Here is a 12,981-nt window from a genome sequence, read left to right on the forward strand (position 1 = left end):
AGCTGGCATGACAAATAAAATCCTTAACTCGCTGTGTGTGTGTGTGTCTTTTTTTTTATTAAGGCAGATGCTGCATAATCTAATCCGATGATGATGCTGGTCGTCACCTTTTGGAAAATGTGTTTCCATGGTCACAATGAGTAAATAAACAAAAACCCAAAGACTGTCACATTACTGTGAGTCTCTCTAACAAACCTGATCCCTGTTGAGTCCTTCATGTCACAACTAACTTCATGTCTAACTTGAATGGGGATGAAATAACAAAATTGTGCGTCTCTTCTCGACATTCCAAATGTTTTTTGACAGAATTCAAGAAATAATGATAGTGAAACGAGTCATCATAGGGCGGAGCCTATGACGTAAGCACAAGTTTAACTAACTTGGTTGTGATTGGCCAGTGAGCCCAGTCCTGAAACAAGCAGCATGTTCTCATGTGCTCCCCAAATGACAGGCACACTGAGAGGCCTGGTAAAAACGTAATGGATTTTTTTAACGGCCCACCGATACGGCAGCCGCACCGGGATTCATCCCAGTATGCTAGATGATCAGTACACCGCTGCTAGCTTGCAAACTGTAGGCTGTGGTAAGTAACTGTTGTAACTTGCGACCGAGTAGCAGAACCACTGACGCTATGCGTTCCAGTTTTTTATGACGCGAAGGGTTAGGCCAAGAAAGGCTCCAGTGTATCATCAATCCATCCCTTCAGGCCTTCCCAAATTCCCAATATTATATATATATATAACAACATGACTCTGTAAAGGGCCATCTGATGCATTATGAGTAGTTTTACTTTAGTGTGTGTGTGTTTGTAAGAGATAGAAGCATTGGGAAATTGAACAAACCTACTCAACCTCAATAACCTTTGACCTTTGACCATCCACGGTGGGGAGACACTCAGCCACACACAGTGCCACGATGTCACCCACAAGCACGGAAAATGTCAACTATGATTTAACATGACACATTTGATGACCATTTCACCACGTGCATTTGTATGTTTTTGTGAGCGTGTGTGTGCGCGTGTGTGTTGGTGTGTGTGTGTGTCTGCATTTGAACTTCCATCTGCTGTCTGTGAGTAAGAGAGAAGAAGTGGCAGTGATCTAATATCAGTTGATATTATTGATTCCTGACCAGGAACACATGGAGAAATATGACTCCACCAGCTGGCCCTTCCGGCCCTACAGGGCGTCCTATGGAAACCTTACACAGGGTTGCATATTCAACCGGCAGAATTTTCAAATATGATATTATAAGTTTCTTATTATGTTTATATATTTTTTCTTGCTATATTACCTTTGATTTCTTCCATTACAACCTGGGTCTTATTTTTGTAGCTACAGAAAAGGTAACTCATTGATTAAAACATATATTTGGGCTTTGCGTTAAAATATTCAAATCTAATTAATTTGCGCTGTGTTAAGGGAACATCTGTCTGTAGCGTGACAGAAAACTTTGACAATAGCTAAAGGTGCAGGTTGTGTGTAGTTGTGTATGTGAATGTGTGTGTAAGGAGAGCCCATAAACACCTGGTTCTCCTCTGACGTCATCCATGCTCAAAGAGTCTGTTGCATAAGAGACTAACATGTGTTGTGTACTCTTACACAACATGCTAAATACCCTACACCATCGGTGCGTTCTCTCATGGCAGCACCACGAAACACACACATAAACAGCTACGTTCTTACTGTTTTAGAGGCTGCCACTTCGGTGAACTTCAGCATTGACCAGCAGGAATGATAAGTATGCACAGCCTTCGTTAACACACGGCTTCCGAGAAAATGTAAATCTCTTGAATGTACAGCTCAGTCAGACTAGAGTCAAGGAGACATGGGGCTGATTGTAATGACAGAGGATTTAAACTAACTAATGCTGCTTTTCTTCATGCTTCAATTTCGAGGCAAACGTGCAAACCTGATATTCTTCCAACACGAACATAAGAGTGGGGTTATGCTGCCGGTTACTGCACTTTACACACCACAAAGTATTTGTACCGTAGCTCAGTTTCGCAAACGTGCCGCAACTGCTTTTCCTTTAAGTTTAAAATCCTTTCTTTATTTCCTTTTTTTTAAGAAAATACTCTGAAATTGTTTGTTGTTGTTATTTCTTGGAGCTGTTTCACATTCTGTTATTTACCACTGGATGCCCATCCCTTCCAACTAGTCACACGCGCACACACACACACACATACAGTTACTTCACACAATGGCTTGTAAAAAGACATCGGCCCCCTCCAGGATGATTTGTGGAGTTGTGAAACTATACTAGTCAATGTTAAGTGTTTGCTTCAAGTTTTTATTGCAGGGAGGGCATGTTTGGAAAGTTTTTGTGAGAATGAAGACGTTGGCAATATCTGGAATTCCTTGTGTTTCTTTGTGATGTTTAAGAGGGACATAAATACTGTAATTTAGCTGTTATTTAAAAAATGAATAATGCCAATAATTATTTGGTAATAAATCAGACTTAATCATAATGTTACAATGTCATGCTGTTAACTTACTGCCACCCTTCAGGAGCACAGTGAGATGCTCAACGACACTTCGGGGGCGCAGATGTTTGCTCCTGTGGGAGCTGGTTGCAGACCTTCCCTCTGGAGGAATGTTGTCTCTAAAGCAGCAGCACACGCGTACTGCATGAAACAAGGTTCCGATCGTGAGATAGTTCAAACGTTTCACACGTAAAAAAAGGCCTGAAATATTCCTAGAACAGTTTCCTAGAAGTCTTCACAGCAACGCTGCAGCGCTGCATTTTACCAGGATGACAAGGGACAAACGTACTTTACAGTTAAACGTTTGAAATTGCAGCAGAATTTGTGATTCTTGTTCGTTTTTATGTGCAACTTTTAGGTAACATTACATTACATTACAGTCATTTAGCAGACGCTTTTATCCAAAGCGACTTACAATAAGTGTATTCAACATAAGTATTCAAGAGAACTAACTAGAAGTAACCTTCAAGGCATAGAGAAGATGGGAAATTGGATTGTTTGTTACCTGACACACGGCATCTCACATAATATTACGATCGTCATATCAAAATGTCACTGTTATTCATTTTGTGTGAACATCTGTGTGAAAAACAGCAACAAACTTGGTAAATCGTTAAATAATGACTCATGTAAGCCTTAGAGTACAGAGTAACAACCACTGTGATTACTAACAGTGTTTGTGGTTTTGACGTAATTATCATTCATTGATCCAAAATGTCAGTTTACCACAATATGAGTGTGAGTGCTCTGTATCCAAAACAAACACGGCCAGAGGAGTGTGGGAGGGACACACTGCTGCAGGATGCGTGTGTACATTCTGTCTGCTGTAAATAGCTGTCCAGTGCTGTGCGTGTGTCTGTGTTTTGGAGTTGTGCCTGAGGGGCCGAGGTGTGGTGTGAATAGGTTGAATGAAAGAACAGTATCTCTTTCACCGGTGTCGTTTCTTTTATTTTAATTTTTTGATCCACAGGCGAGCCAAAGCCTGTTTGGAGTTTAACCCTCTCCTCTCCCTTCCTCAGGCACTCAAGCTTTCAGGCCTCGGCCATGTGCAATATCGCAGGCCATTCCTCCTGGAGGCTTCCTGGCTTTTAATGGCTCGGCCTTCATCGCCATCCACAGCACACACACACACACACACACACACACACACACACACACACACACACACACACACACACACACTTCCTTCCTCTGTGTTTGTGTGCATGTGGGCATTACCCGCTTCCTGAGTTCCAAGAATGCCTAAATCTTTAGACATTTAAAGTGACAGACAGATATAGACACTGCCTGGGGTTGAAAACATTAAAAACGAAACACTGTGGAAAGATTTTGTTTCTGTATTAGCCGCAGATGCATTCTACAGCATAATTGATGGACCTTTTATCAGATTTTCAAAACATCAACTGTGAGTTCTGGAGAAATTTGAGGATTGTCTGCCACTTAGGGGCATTATAACAATATTTTAAAGCCCTTATATCGGTCACAAAGGTTCAAAGGCACAACAGCGTGTTTGCAGAGTCAAATACATTTCCAGTGATAAGTATTGATGTCTGAGAAAGCCTGAGAAAATTAGTCAGACTGAAAGCAATCTGAGTTTGGGCTTGGAGATTCAAACTTTTAAGAGAAAGGCAGCATTACAAACAGTTTGAAATACTCAATTCCAGTAAAAGAATGTGCATACAGATAAATGGCAAAGGTGTTTGTTAGGGAATAGATGTTTAAAGTAACCAACCCAGCCTCTAGAGACCATTGTTAAAACTCTGAGCTTGAACAAAAGTCTAAAACCCCAACAGGTTTGGGCCGTGTTTTTCCTCTTCTGCTCAACATGAATGGTATCAATGAAGTCGTCCTTTTCACATTTTCCGTCCCTGCCAGCGCTTTGTTTACTCGAGATGTGACAGGTGGAAATCTACTGAAGCCAAAGGTGTAACGCATACCTAGGTACACAACAGTCACCTGCACCCGGTATGCCGGTTCTACCAGTCAGCTATGACCAACCGTGCAGCGAGGTCATCGCCTCGTTCTCTCTGCGTATACAAACATACATACTGAACACACACATGAACCCGGCCTTGACTCTGTGGCTTTGTGCATGTCATAGACATAGGACATAGAAAAATCTTATTTTGTCAGTGAGGCAACAGGAGTTTGCATGACACGAGTAATTAATGTATGACAAGATGTATGTAGGTATGTCAAAGGTACTGTGTGTGCCTGAATAAACATTTGCACACACACACACACACACACTTCCTCATCCCAAGACGTACCTGCTCATAACATGCCGTGATGTTGCAACTGTCCACGTGTCACTTGTCACTTACACACACATGCATGCAGTGTTATGCCTATATGACAGCGAACTGTCCATTGTCCCATTTTGCACACATACAATACAACACTCTTGTGTGATTACTGCAATTCAGTAGCCTATGTACACCCAGAGGGAAGTTCATTTACTTCAGTAATAAAAACCGTGATGATATGCTTCACTGTATTAACTGTATGGTGTATCAGATGTCGGCTGCACGGTGGTGTAGTGGCTAGCACTATCACCTCACAGCAAGAGGGGCCCGGGTTCGATCCCCGATCCCGGGTGGTCCTTCTGTGTGGAGTTTGCATGTCCCTGTTGCAGCGTGGGTTCCCTCCGGGTTCTCCCACAGTCCAAAGACATGCAGCTCAGGTTATTTGGAGACTCGAAATTGCCCGTAGGTGTGAATGTGAGCGTGTCTGTGTCTGTCTCTATATGTGCCCTGCGATGAACTGGTGACCTGTCCATGGTGTACCCTGCCTTCGCCCAATGTCAGCTGGGATCGGCTCCAGCGCACCCTGAACAGGATAAGTGGTTTGGATAATGAATGAATGAATGAATGAATGAATGTATCAGATGTTCAACGCATAGCTGAGGTTTACTGTAATCCGAGTGAAGAACTTGTTTTATGCAACTGTTATCAGCACGCGTGTGCTCAAAGAAAGAAAGAAAACTGGAGAAAATCACAGTCTAGCTGCCTGGTAAACACAAGAGGTATTATTGCTGTGGCAATGTGATAATGATCAACATGGATCTAAGAGCTCTCTGATCAAAGCTACTTCAACAGCCACTCGTGTAATTTCAGATTACCACAAACTGTACCACTGTTTGGAGATTAAAGTGTTTCATCGTTATGATGGAAGTTTTTCCACTGAGACGAACCTCTCAACATCCGGTGCCAAGTCTGCTTTCACAAACATACAGTAGATGCAGATCCTAACTATCAGTTTAGATAAACTCATTTTAGTTTTAAGGTACCGTCAGGCAGTTAACAGAGTAATAGCCGTCGCATAGCTAACAAATAGATGAAGGTTAATGACGCAGTGGCAATCTGAACTTTGGGACAGAAAATCCTATGTGATGAAATTCAGCAGCATCCACAAGTCAAAGCGTTGGATTGTCACTGAATTTTATTTGATCATAAACAAGAGTAAGAGTCTCAAGCCGTGCCAGCAACTCTGTGAGGCTAATAATTATAGCTTCTGGCTAAATAGTAATGTCAGCATGCTAACTCGGCACTATGATAATGCTAGCATGTTGATGTTTAGAGGTATAATGTTTATCATGTCATCTTAGTTTAGCACGTGACCATGCGAAACAAAGTGCAGCTGGGGTTGATGGGAATGTCATATGTTTTTATAAGTATTGGACATAATCGATTTTGACCTGCTGATGGCCCTAAATGAAAAGTCAGGGGGTCAAAGTTATTACAATTCATCCTCTGGGGACCATGAATGTCTGAAACCAAATTTCTCTGCAATCCGTCCGAGATTCTTCCATACATAAACATTTCAACCTGCTGGTAGATCTAGAGGAAAAGCCAGAAGATCATAAAGTCACTGCATCCTCTGGGGACCTTGAATATCCATGGCAATCTTTCTTCATCAATCTATAGATAAAATATATATAAAACAGATATTTATCAACTTAGAATAGTTCTATTCTTATATGTATTCTATTCTTATTTTTAATAGTAGCCAGTGACAGACGTGTGTGTCTATGTGTGTGTGTGTGTGTGTGTGTGTGTATGGCTCTGAGAAGAGGTGAATGACTATTTGTCTAAGAGAAGTTATTGCTGTTTATTTTCACCGACTAGGTCAAAGGGTGCACATATATTCCAGCAACACACACTCGCACTCACACAGAAGCACAAACACAAATGTGATATATCAGTGAAGGTGGCTTGACCTCAGACAGGACATTTGTTTTGGTCCCCAGAGGCTCCTAAAGATGATGTAGATGTTTGCACAGAGCAGGCTTATTTAGACAAAATAAAAAAGCTGTGAAACATTTTATGTGTCCGGTCATGTGGAAGTTTAAAAATACAAGATGGAGATTAGAGCTACATGCTTGTTAAAGTAGTAGCCATAGCATATAGTAGAGTAGGAGATGCTAATAACTAATTAGCAGCTTCCAATTTTCTGTCCAAGATTAAAGCCGAGCATGACTATTTGGTAAATATCTGCAAAATGTGTGTGTAAATATGCAATAATTTTCAAATCAATTAAACACTAATGACACTTAAACACTAATGTACTAGTGTATTCCGTTCACGAAATGTCGATGCCTTCGGGGTTTTGCACAGAGGACAATTAATAACAGAGAGCTTTTGTTTCACTTCTAGCGTGATCTCATTGTGTGTAAGTCAACAATAGTCCCATGAGCACCGCAGGCACCGTGGGACGTCAGCGGCGGAGACTGGATGAGGTCAGACAGAACCTCGCCCACCTCTCACACTCGTTCTTCCCCCTCCATCTCTCCTGCCCTGCTCCCACTTTTTTTTTCCCGTTAACACATTTAAAATCACAGATGACCTCACACAGCTACGCCATTCTATTGCATTGACTGAAATACAATGGTTGAACACGTACACACAAAGCTTGAAGTGATGCTGTTACGGTCCTTGACCAATGCACACACAACAGACATACAAGCCACACATTTACATGTTCACAAACATACACTGCACATGTGTCAGCTGGACAGTTCATACGCACTCACTCTCGTAAACCCACAAGCAAGCCTAACCAGAAACATAAACAGAAGGACACACACATACATGCATAGCAACACATTTTATCAACAAACACATGAGGTCAGATTCTGTGAGTGTGTGTGTGTGTATGTGTGTGTGTGTGTGTGTAGGTGTAGCCCAATTACCCTATTTTTCTTCATTTCTACAACTTCCTCTCACTTTTTTTTCCAAGAATGAAATGAGAATATTGATATCAATGTTGCGTCCGAGCATTAACCTCTTAACGCACAGACTTTATGCATTGTTCCCCCATCACACACAGCCTCTAAAGCATTGTACATGTTTATTACTAGTTCTGTGTGTTTGTCTTTCCACAGATGTGTGTGGCTGTGTCTCTATATGTGTTTGGCTTTGATCCAAGCATAGCACACGGCACACTAGACCTCTATGCCCTACAGATTTGAAGGAAGTGTATTGCACCTCAAACCAATGCGCAGTTGATAGGCAACACACAATGCTCTGAAAATAAATGCATCTTTATGATTTCTAAGAAAAACCATTTAACAGCTACATACGTTTTTATGAGCAGGGTGAAGAAAAGTCTGTGAATAGAGTGATTTATATAGAACTTGGATTTGTAAGTCAAGTGTGCGTTTTTTGAATTATGTGTGTGTGTGTGTGTGTGTGTGTGAGAGTTAGCGTTGTGAGTTATAGCATCCCAGCAGGGGAGCCTCGGCACCGGAGAGGGGGTTTCCTGTTCTTTCTTGGCACGTACGACTGGAACAAGTGGATGAAGAACAAAAGTGTGTCACAGCACTTTTGGCCGAACGCTGCAGCCAGTGATTTATTTCAGGAGCAAGAAATGAGCTCGAGGTTTTTAGGATAATCTTTTGGTTTGTTAGACAAATAATGTCCTAAGGAAATATATATCATGCAGAGTCTTTTTACTTAGAAATACCATTCAAGGAGACTTTGGAATCAAGATTTTGAATCCTGCTCAAGTGGAAGTGAAGAAGCAGACTTGTGCTTTATATCTGCTGTTTCACTCTGTGACATGATGATTGTGGGTTTGTGAAAGAGAGAGAGAGAGCAGGAGACAGAGAGACTGGTGTGTGTTTGTGTGTGTGTGTGTGTGTGTGTGATAATCAAATTGTTTATATCTGGTGGGATCTAAAGTTTCGTCTGGTATCACTTGTCATGGCTTTTTTTGCACATGCTCAAAAGCTTCTAAAAGTCTTTTCACGTTTCAGCACACGCATGCACACAAACGGCACCCAACCGTAAAAAATCTGTTTCAGATTCAGACCGAGTCGGCTGTCATTTCCCCCCAAAAATGAAAAGAAAACACATGAGGCCAGAAAGAATGACGGTCGAGAAGACAGAAAACGGGGACAGAATAGAAGAAAGAACATAAAAAAGTAGAACGAAAGATGTAAAATAATGTACATTGACCGTAAAAACAACTTCTGACTTAGTCATACACTAGAACATGATCTTAAAAAGTATAGTTTTGCAAAACACTCTCACCTCAATGTCCACTTACAGACTTTTACCAAAGCTTTCAACCGTATCAGTCTTCATCAGGTTGAAAGCTGCACAACAGCAACTGACAAACTACAAGATGAACTTCCTTACCTTTAAGCCAAAGGGGACAACAAGTCCTTTAAGTGCTATGACATCAAATCGAAATACCGACAGAGCTCAACAGACCCATCTCCATAACAACTGAGGGACTCCATGAGCCGATAGTGAGTGAAAACAAACCTGATAGCAAGTCACTGTATGCTATATTCTGTTGACAAGTGGGAACTAAACATAATCACAACAGGGAACAATCTGGTTATCTGGATATTGGATACTACAGTACAATGTATACTCACACAACACACTTTTTCTGTCTAAACATGCAAAGACTGAAACATATGTACTACAGTTTTCGACATATGCAGCAAATATTGCATCACAAGCCTGTTACTCAAAAAGTCATTTAAAGATGAAGCTCAGCTGAGTGTAGGATGAAAGTTCCCGGAATCACACACACAAACACATATGCACACACACACACACACACATGCACACACACAGACTTTCTCGTACTTCACAGCCACACTCAGAATGTGGCATCTGCCATGTAGGGGCCAAGAAGATGTTACACTCACACACACACACACACACAAACACAGATAACGTCAAAGAGAGGCAGCAATGTATTCTGGGAGGTGAGAGAAGTGGGAAGAAGATGAGAGGGACGATGGTCATGGAGGGACACACAGCGGCAGACACTAAAACAGACGGATAAAAGACAAACTGTCGCGGTAAACAAGTTGTTATTCAGAGGAAAGATGGAACAAGAGCATGCGGTTGATTACAGTGACAATTGTTATTATGACACATGTAGACATATTATCTTGATCATCATTCGTTAATATGATTATTATCACAAAAAGTGCATAGAAAACCTACACCAAATCTGTGTCTCTTTGATGTTCTTTTTGTCAACAAAACCAATGTAAACCAACAGTGACTTGACTTGGTTTTGCCTGTAGGTACTGCCTGTGCATCCACATATTGATATAGCACATTATTGCACAAAGGTAACCCACACAAGCTCTTGTATGGAGGAAATGAGTTGAAAGTTCATTGAACTTCTGACGCCATGATGACAGCTGGGCGTCGTCAACTGTGATGTAAAGTGTGTGAAAAGAACACGTTGTCTCCACTAGTTGGCAGCCAAGCCTGACTGTTTCCTGGGGCGCAGTAACTCTTAAACAGGTGCTTCATGTTGCAGGCCAAGCACGTCAAATGGTGACCTCTTACACAAGAGGATTGTCTCCATTGTCTGCCTTCAGGATACTTCACATTATTGATTATCTGAAGGACACTTCAGATAAGAGTTCTCATCTTTTAAAGCATCATTTAAGCACAAAGAATCCGCCTTCCTCCGTGACCATTCTCTGTCTTTGAGTCATGGCTTCCATGCTTGGAGAGGCTGTGTGATTCCTATTAATTCTGTGTCACCGCTCCGCGCCCTGTTGCTGTGCTCTATACATAGAGAGTGACTTGGAGGTGTAAAGCCTTCGCACCATAGAAATAGATTCATCATGGCAGCTTCGCGCAGGCGCTGCTCGAAAAAAAACCTCATAAATCCAATTTCACTCAATTACACGGTTTCCTTTGTACTTGATTTGAAGATATGCTGAGGGCATTATGTCTGGATGATGAGAAGATGTCGTGAAGTCAGAGGCTGAGGAACACATTCAAAGTCCAAGTGACACACCACCATCATCAAACTGTGTTTAAAGTCCTGTGTGACACACGACAAATATGTATTTACAGTATATGGCTGGTATTCTCACACTGTCACCGGTAATATACTGCACTACTACACCAGCTGCATCTTAAACTGTAAGTACAGGGGCAAGCCATCCATCCATCTGTCGGTATAAACAATATGGCAAAGATTTATGCGCAATGTAGTGATGATAGCATCAATCAGGCACACATACAAACCGCTAACGTCATCTGGCATTGACAGACAGGATGTGTATCACGCTGTGAGAGCGGTTTCTTAAACACACGTGCACATGCATCCTGTCATTTCCGCTTTTCTGGGGATCGCACATTTCTCTCTTCATATCTGCCAACATATAATTAAGGAAACATGGGTTGAAATAGTTGTGGCTGGGACTTGGCGTCCGTGACCGTAAAAATAGTTTTGAGCCACGTGATGGAGCATGACTGTCACAGCTCGTGGCTGATGGTGACCCAATGGTGCTGCACGCCGTCAGCTGTTAATCTGTGATGTAGGGTGTTGTAGGCTTCTGCCAACAGTCGTGGTGGTCTTTATCATCATTAACGATCCATGTTATCCATGTTTTTTAGTTTTTGCTAATTGCTGCTAAAACATACAGCTACTGTAACAGCTGTCTCTAGTCACCGTAATCACTGTGACAAATTATCCCCGACATTACATACAAACTGCATTTTCATAAATGATCATTTTGTTGAAGGTCTCACTGACACGCAAACGTGATTCACAAGAGGGAAATCCAGGGATTGAAAGTAACTGTGTGTTCTGTTAAATGAATGAACAGAACCAGCATTCATGAGAGGTACATTTGGACGCGGTTGGCGAGAAGCAACCTTATTTTTGCAGCTGAATAAATTCGTACTGCTGCTGCAACTGTCATCCTGCTGACAGGAAGTCAAATTACAGATATTTTTACTGAGTAGCGTAACTATTGGGTAAAATTAAAAACGTCACTCAAAGTTTTGTTTATAGCTTTGTTAGTAAGTTTCTTTGTGATTGTTTTTATTATTAATTTACAACAAGCTTCCCCCCCCCACACACACACACACTTACTCTTGAATAATAGCACTTTGTTCACTGGAGACTGTGTGGCTAAATATACCAGTAACTGACAGCCCTGCTGGTTTGATGGGCAGAAACACTGCTGGCCCTGACACTGATACAGAAGATGAATCGCAACAGACACCAGGGAGGGTGTGTGTGTGTGTGTGTGTGTGTGTGTGTGTGTGTGTGTGTGTGTGTGTTAGAGAGGCAGTCAGAGGATTATTTGAAGAAAGAAAGTAGGCCAATACTGTTTTAAAAGCTCAACTCAAAAAACTACAAATGTATTCTTTATAAATTAAACAAAAAGGCCTTCAAATGTTTATGCTGATGAAAGAAAAAAAGAAGCATCTTCTCAAAACCTCAACCCTACCTTGACCTCTTTTTGTTGGCATTAGTGAGTCCCTGTTCTGTTGACCACTGGCTGCATTAGAGGACTTTATTAGTCTTTGCACCAAGGCCCTAATTGGTATTTGATGGATGTTGCGATCGTAACTTGGTCTCAGAATAGAGTACGGACACAGCGCGCCGCACAGCAACCCTCTGATCATCAGCTCTCACATAGGCAGGACATACCGCAGCTCTGTGGCAAAGCTAAGACAGGAGCAGCAATTTAGAATCATGGATAGGCCAGGACTGTGAGGAAGGGAGATGAAAGAGTGAAGGGAAGAGGGGAGAAACAGAAAGGAAGAGAGGGAGAGGCCATTGCTAAACAGACAGAAAGATGCATCTGTATCACGACGGCAATCACATTGGTCTTCCTTTGTCTCTACCGGCCTCTCTCTCTCTCTTTTTTCACACAGTTTTCTTTCTCTTTTTGGGGTGCACTAACCTGCAGAGGGCCGCTGGCTGGCATGGTGGATCTCAGCGACGTCAGGTCGATGTCTCGGCCCTGCTCCCCTCTCTCTGTCTTCCCAAGTCCCTGCATAATAAGGCCCGAAGCGAGCAAGAAACCAAGCACACACACACACACACTCGAGTGTTACCCCCACAGCGGTGAAAATGCTAATGCGAGGATGGCAGTGGTCGTTATGAAAGGAAGTGACCCTGGACGCCAGGCACCAAGCACCAGGCAAGGCCAGGGAGGACAGCCGAGGGGACAAACAAACGGCTTATTCACCCCATCCTGGTCCGCCCCC

At 42.2% G+C, this 12,981-nt stretch overlaps 1 protein-coding gene across 8 annotated transcripts in view; it reads right to left on the reverse strand.

The window, feature by feature from the left end:
- Nucleotides 1-12,933, reverse strand: part of LOC116389948 (ninjurin-2-like) — a 21,042-nt gene extending 8,109 nt beyond the window's left edge. For all 8 annotated transcript variants that reach the window (XM_031859088.1, XM_031859093.1, XM_031859091.1 and 5 more), the window contains exon 1: nt 12,675-12,933. In XM_031859088.1, the coding sequence (XP_031714948.1) occupies nt 12,675-12,770 (96 nt within the window). In that variant the 5' untranslated portion in view covers nt 12,771-12,933. The remainder of the gene's footprint in view (nt 1-12,674) is intronic.
- Between the last annotated feature and the right edge of the window lie 48 nt (nt 12,934-12,981).

Source organism: Anarrhichthys ocellatus, unplaced genomic scaffold (assembly GCF_004355925.1).
Source record: "Anarrhichthys ocellatus isolate YVR2014 unplaced genomic scaffold, GSC_Weel_1.0 scaffold21, whole genome shotgun sequence".
Classification (NCBI taxonomy): domain Eukaryota; kingdom Metazoa; phylum Chordata; class Actinopteri; order Perciformes; family Anarhichadidae; genus Anarrhichthys; species Anarrhichthys ocellatus.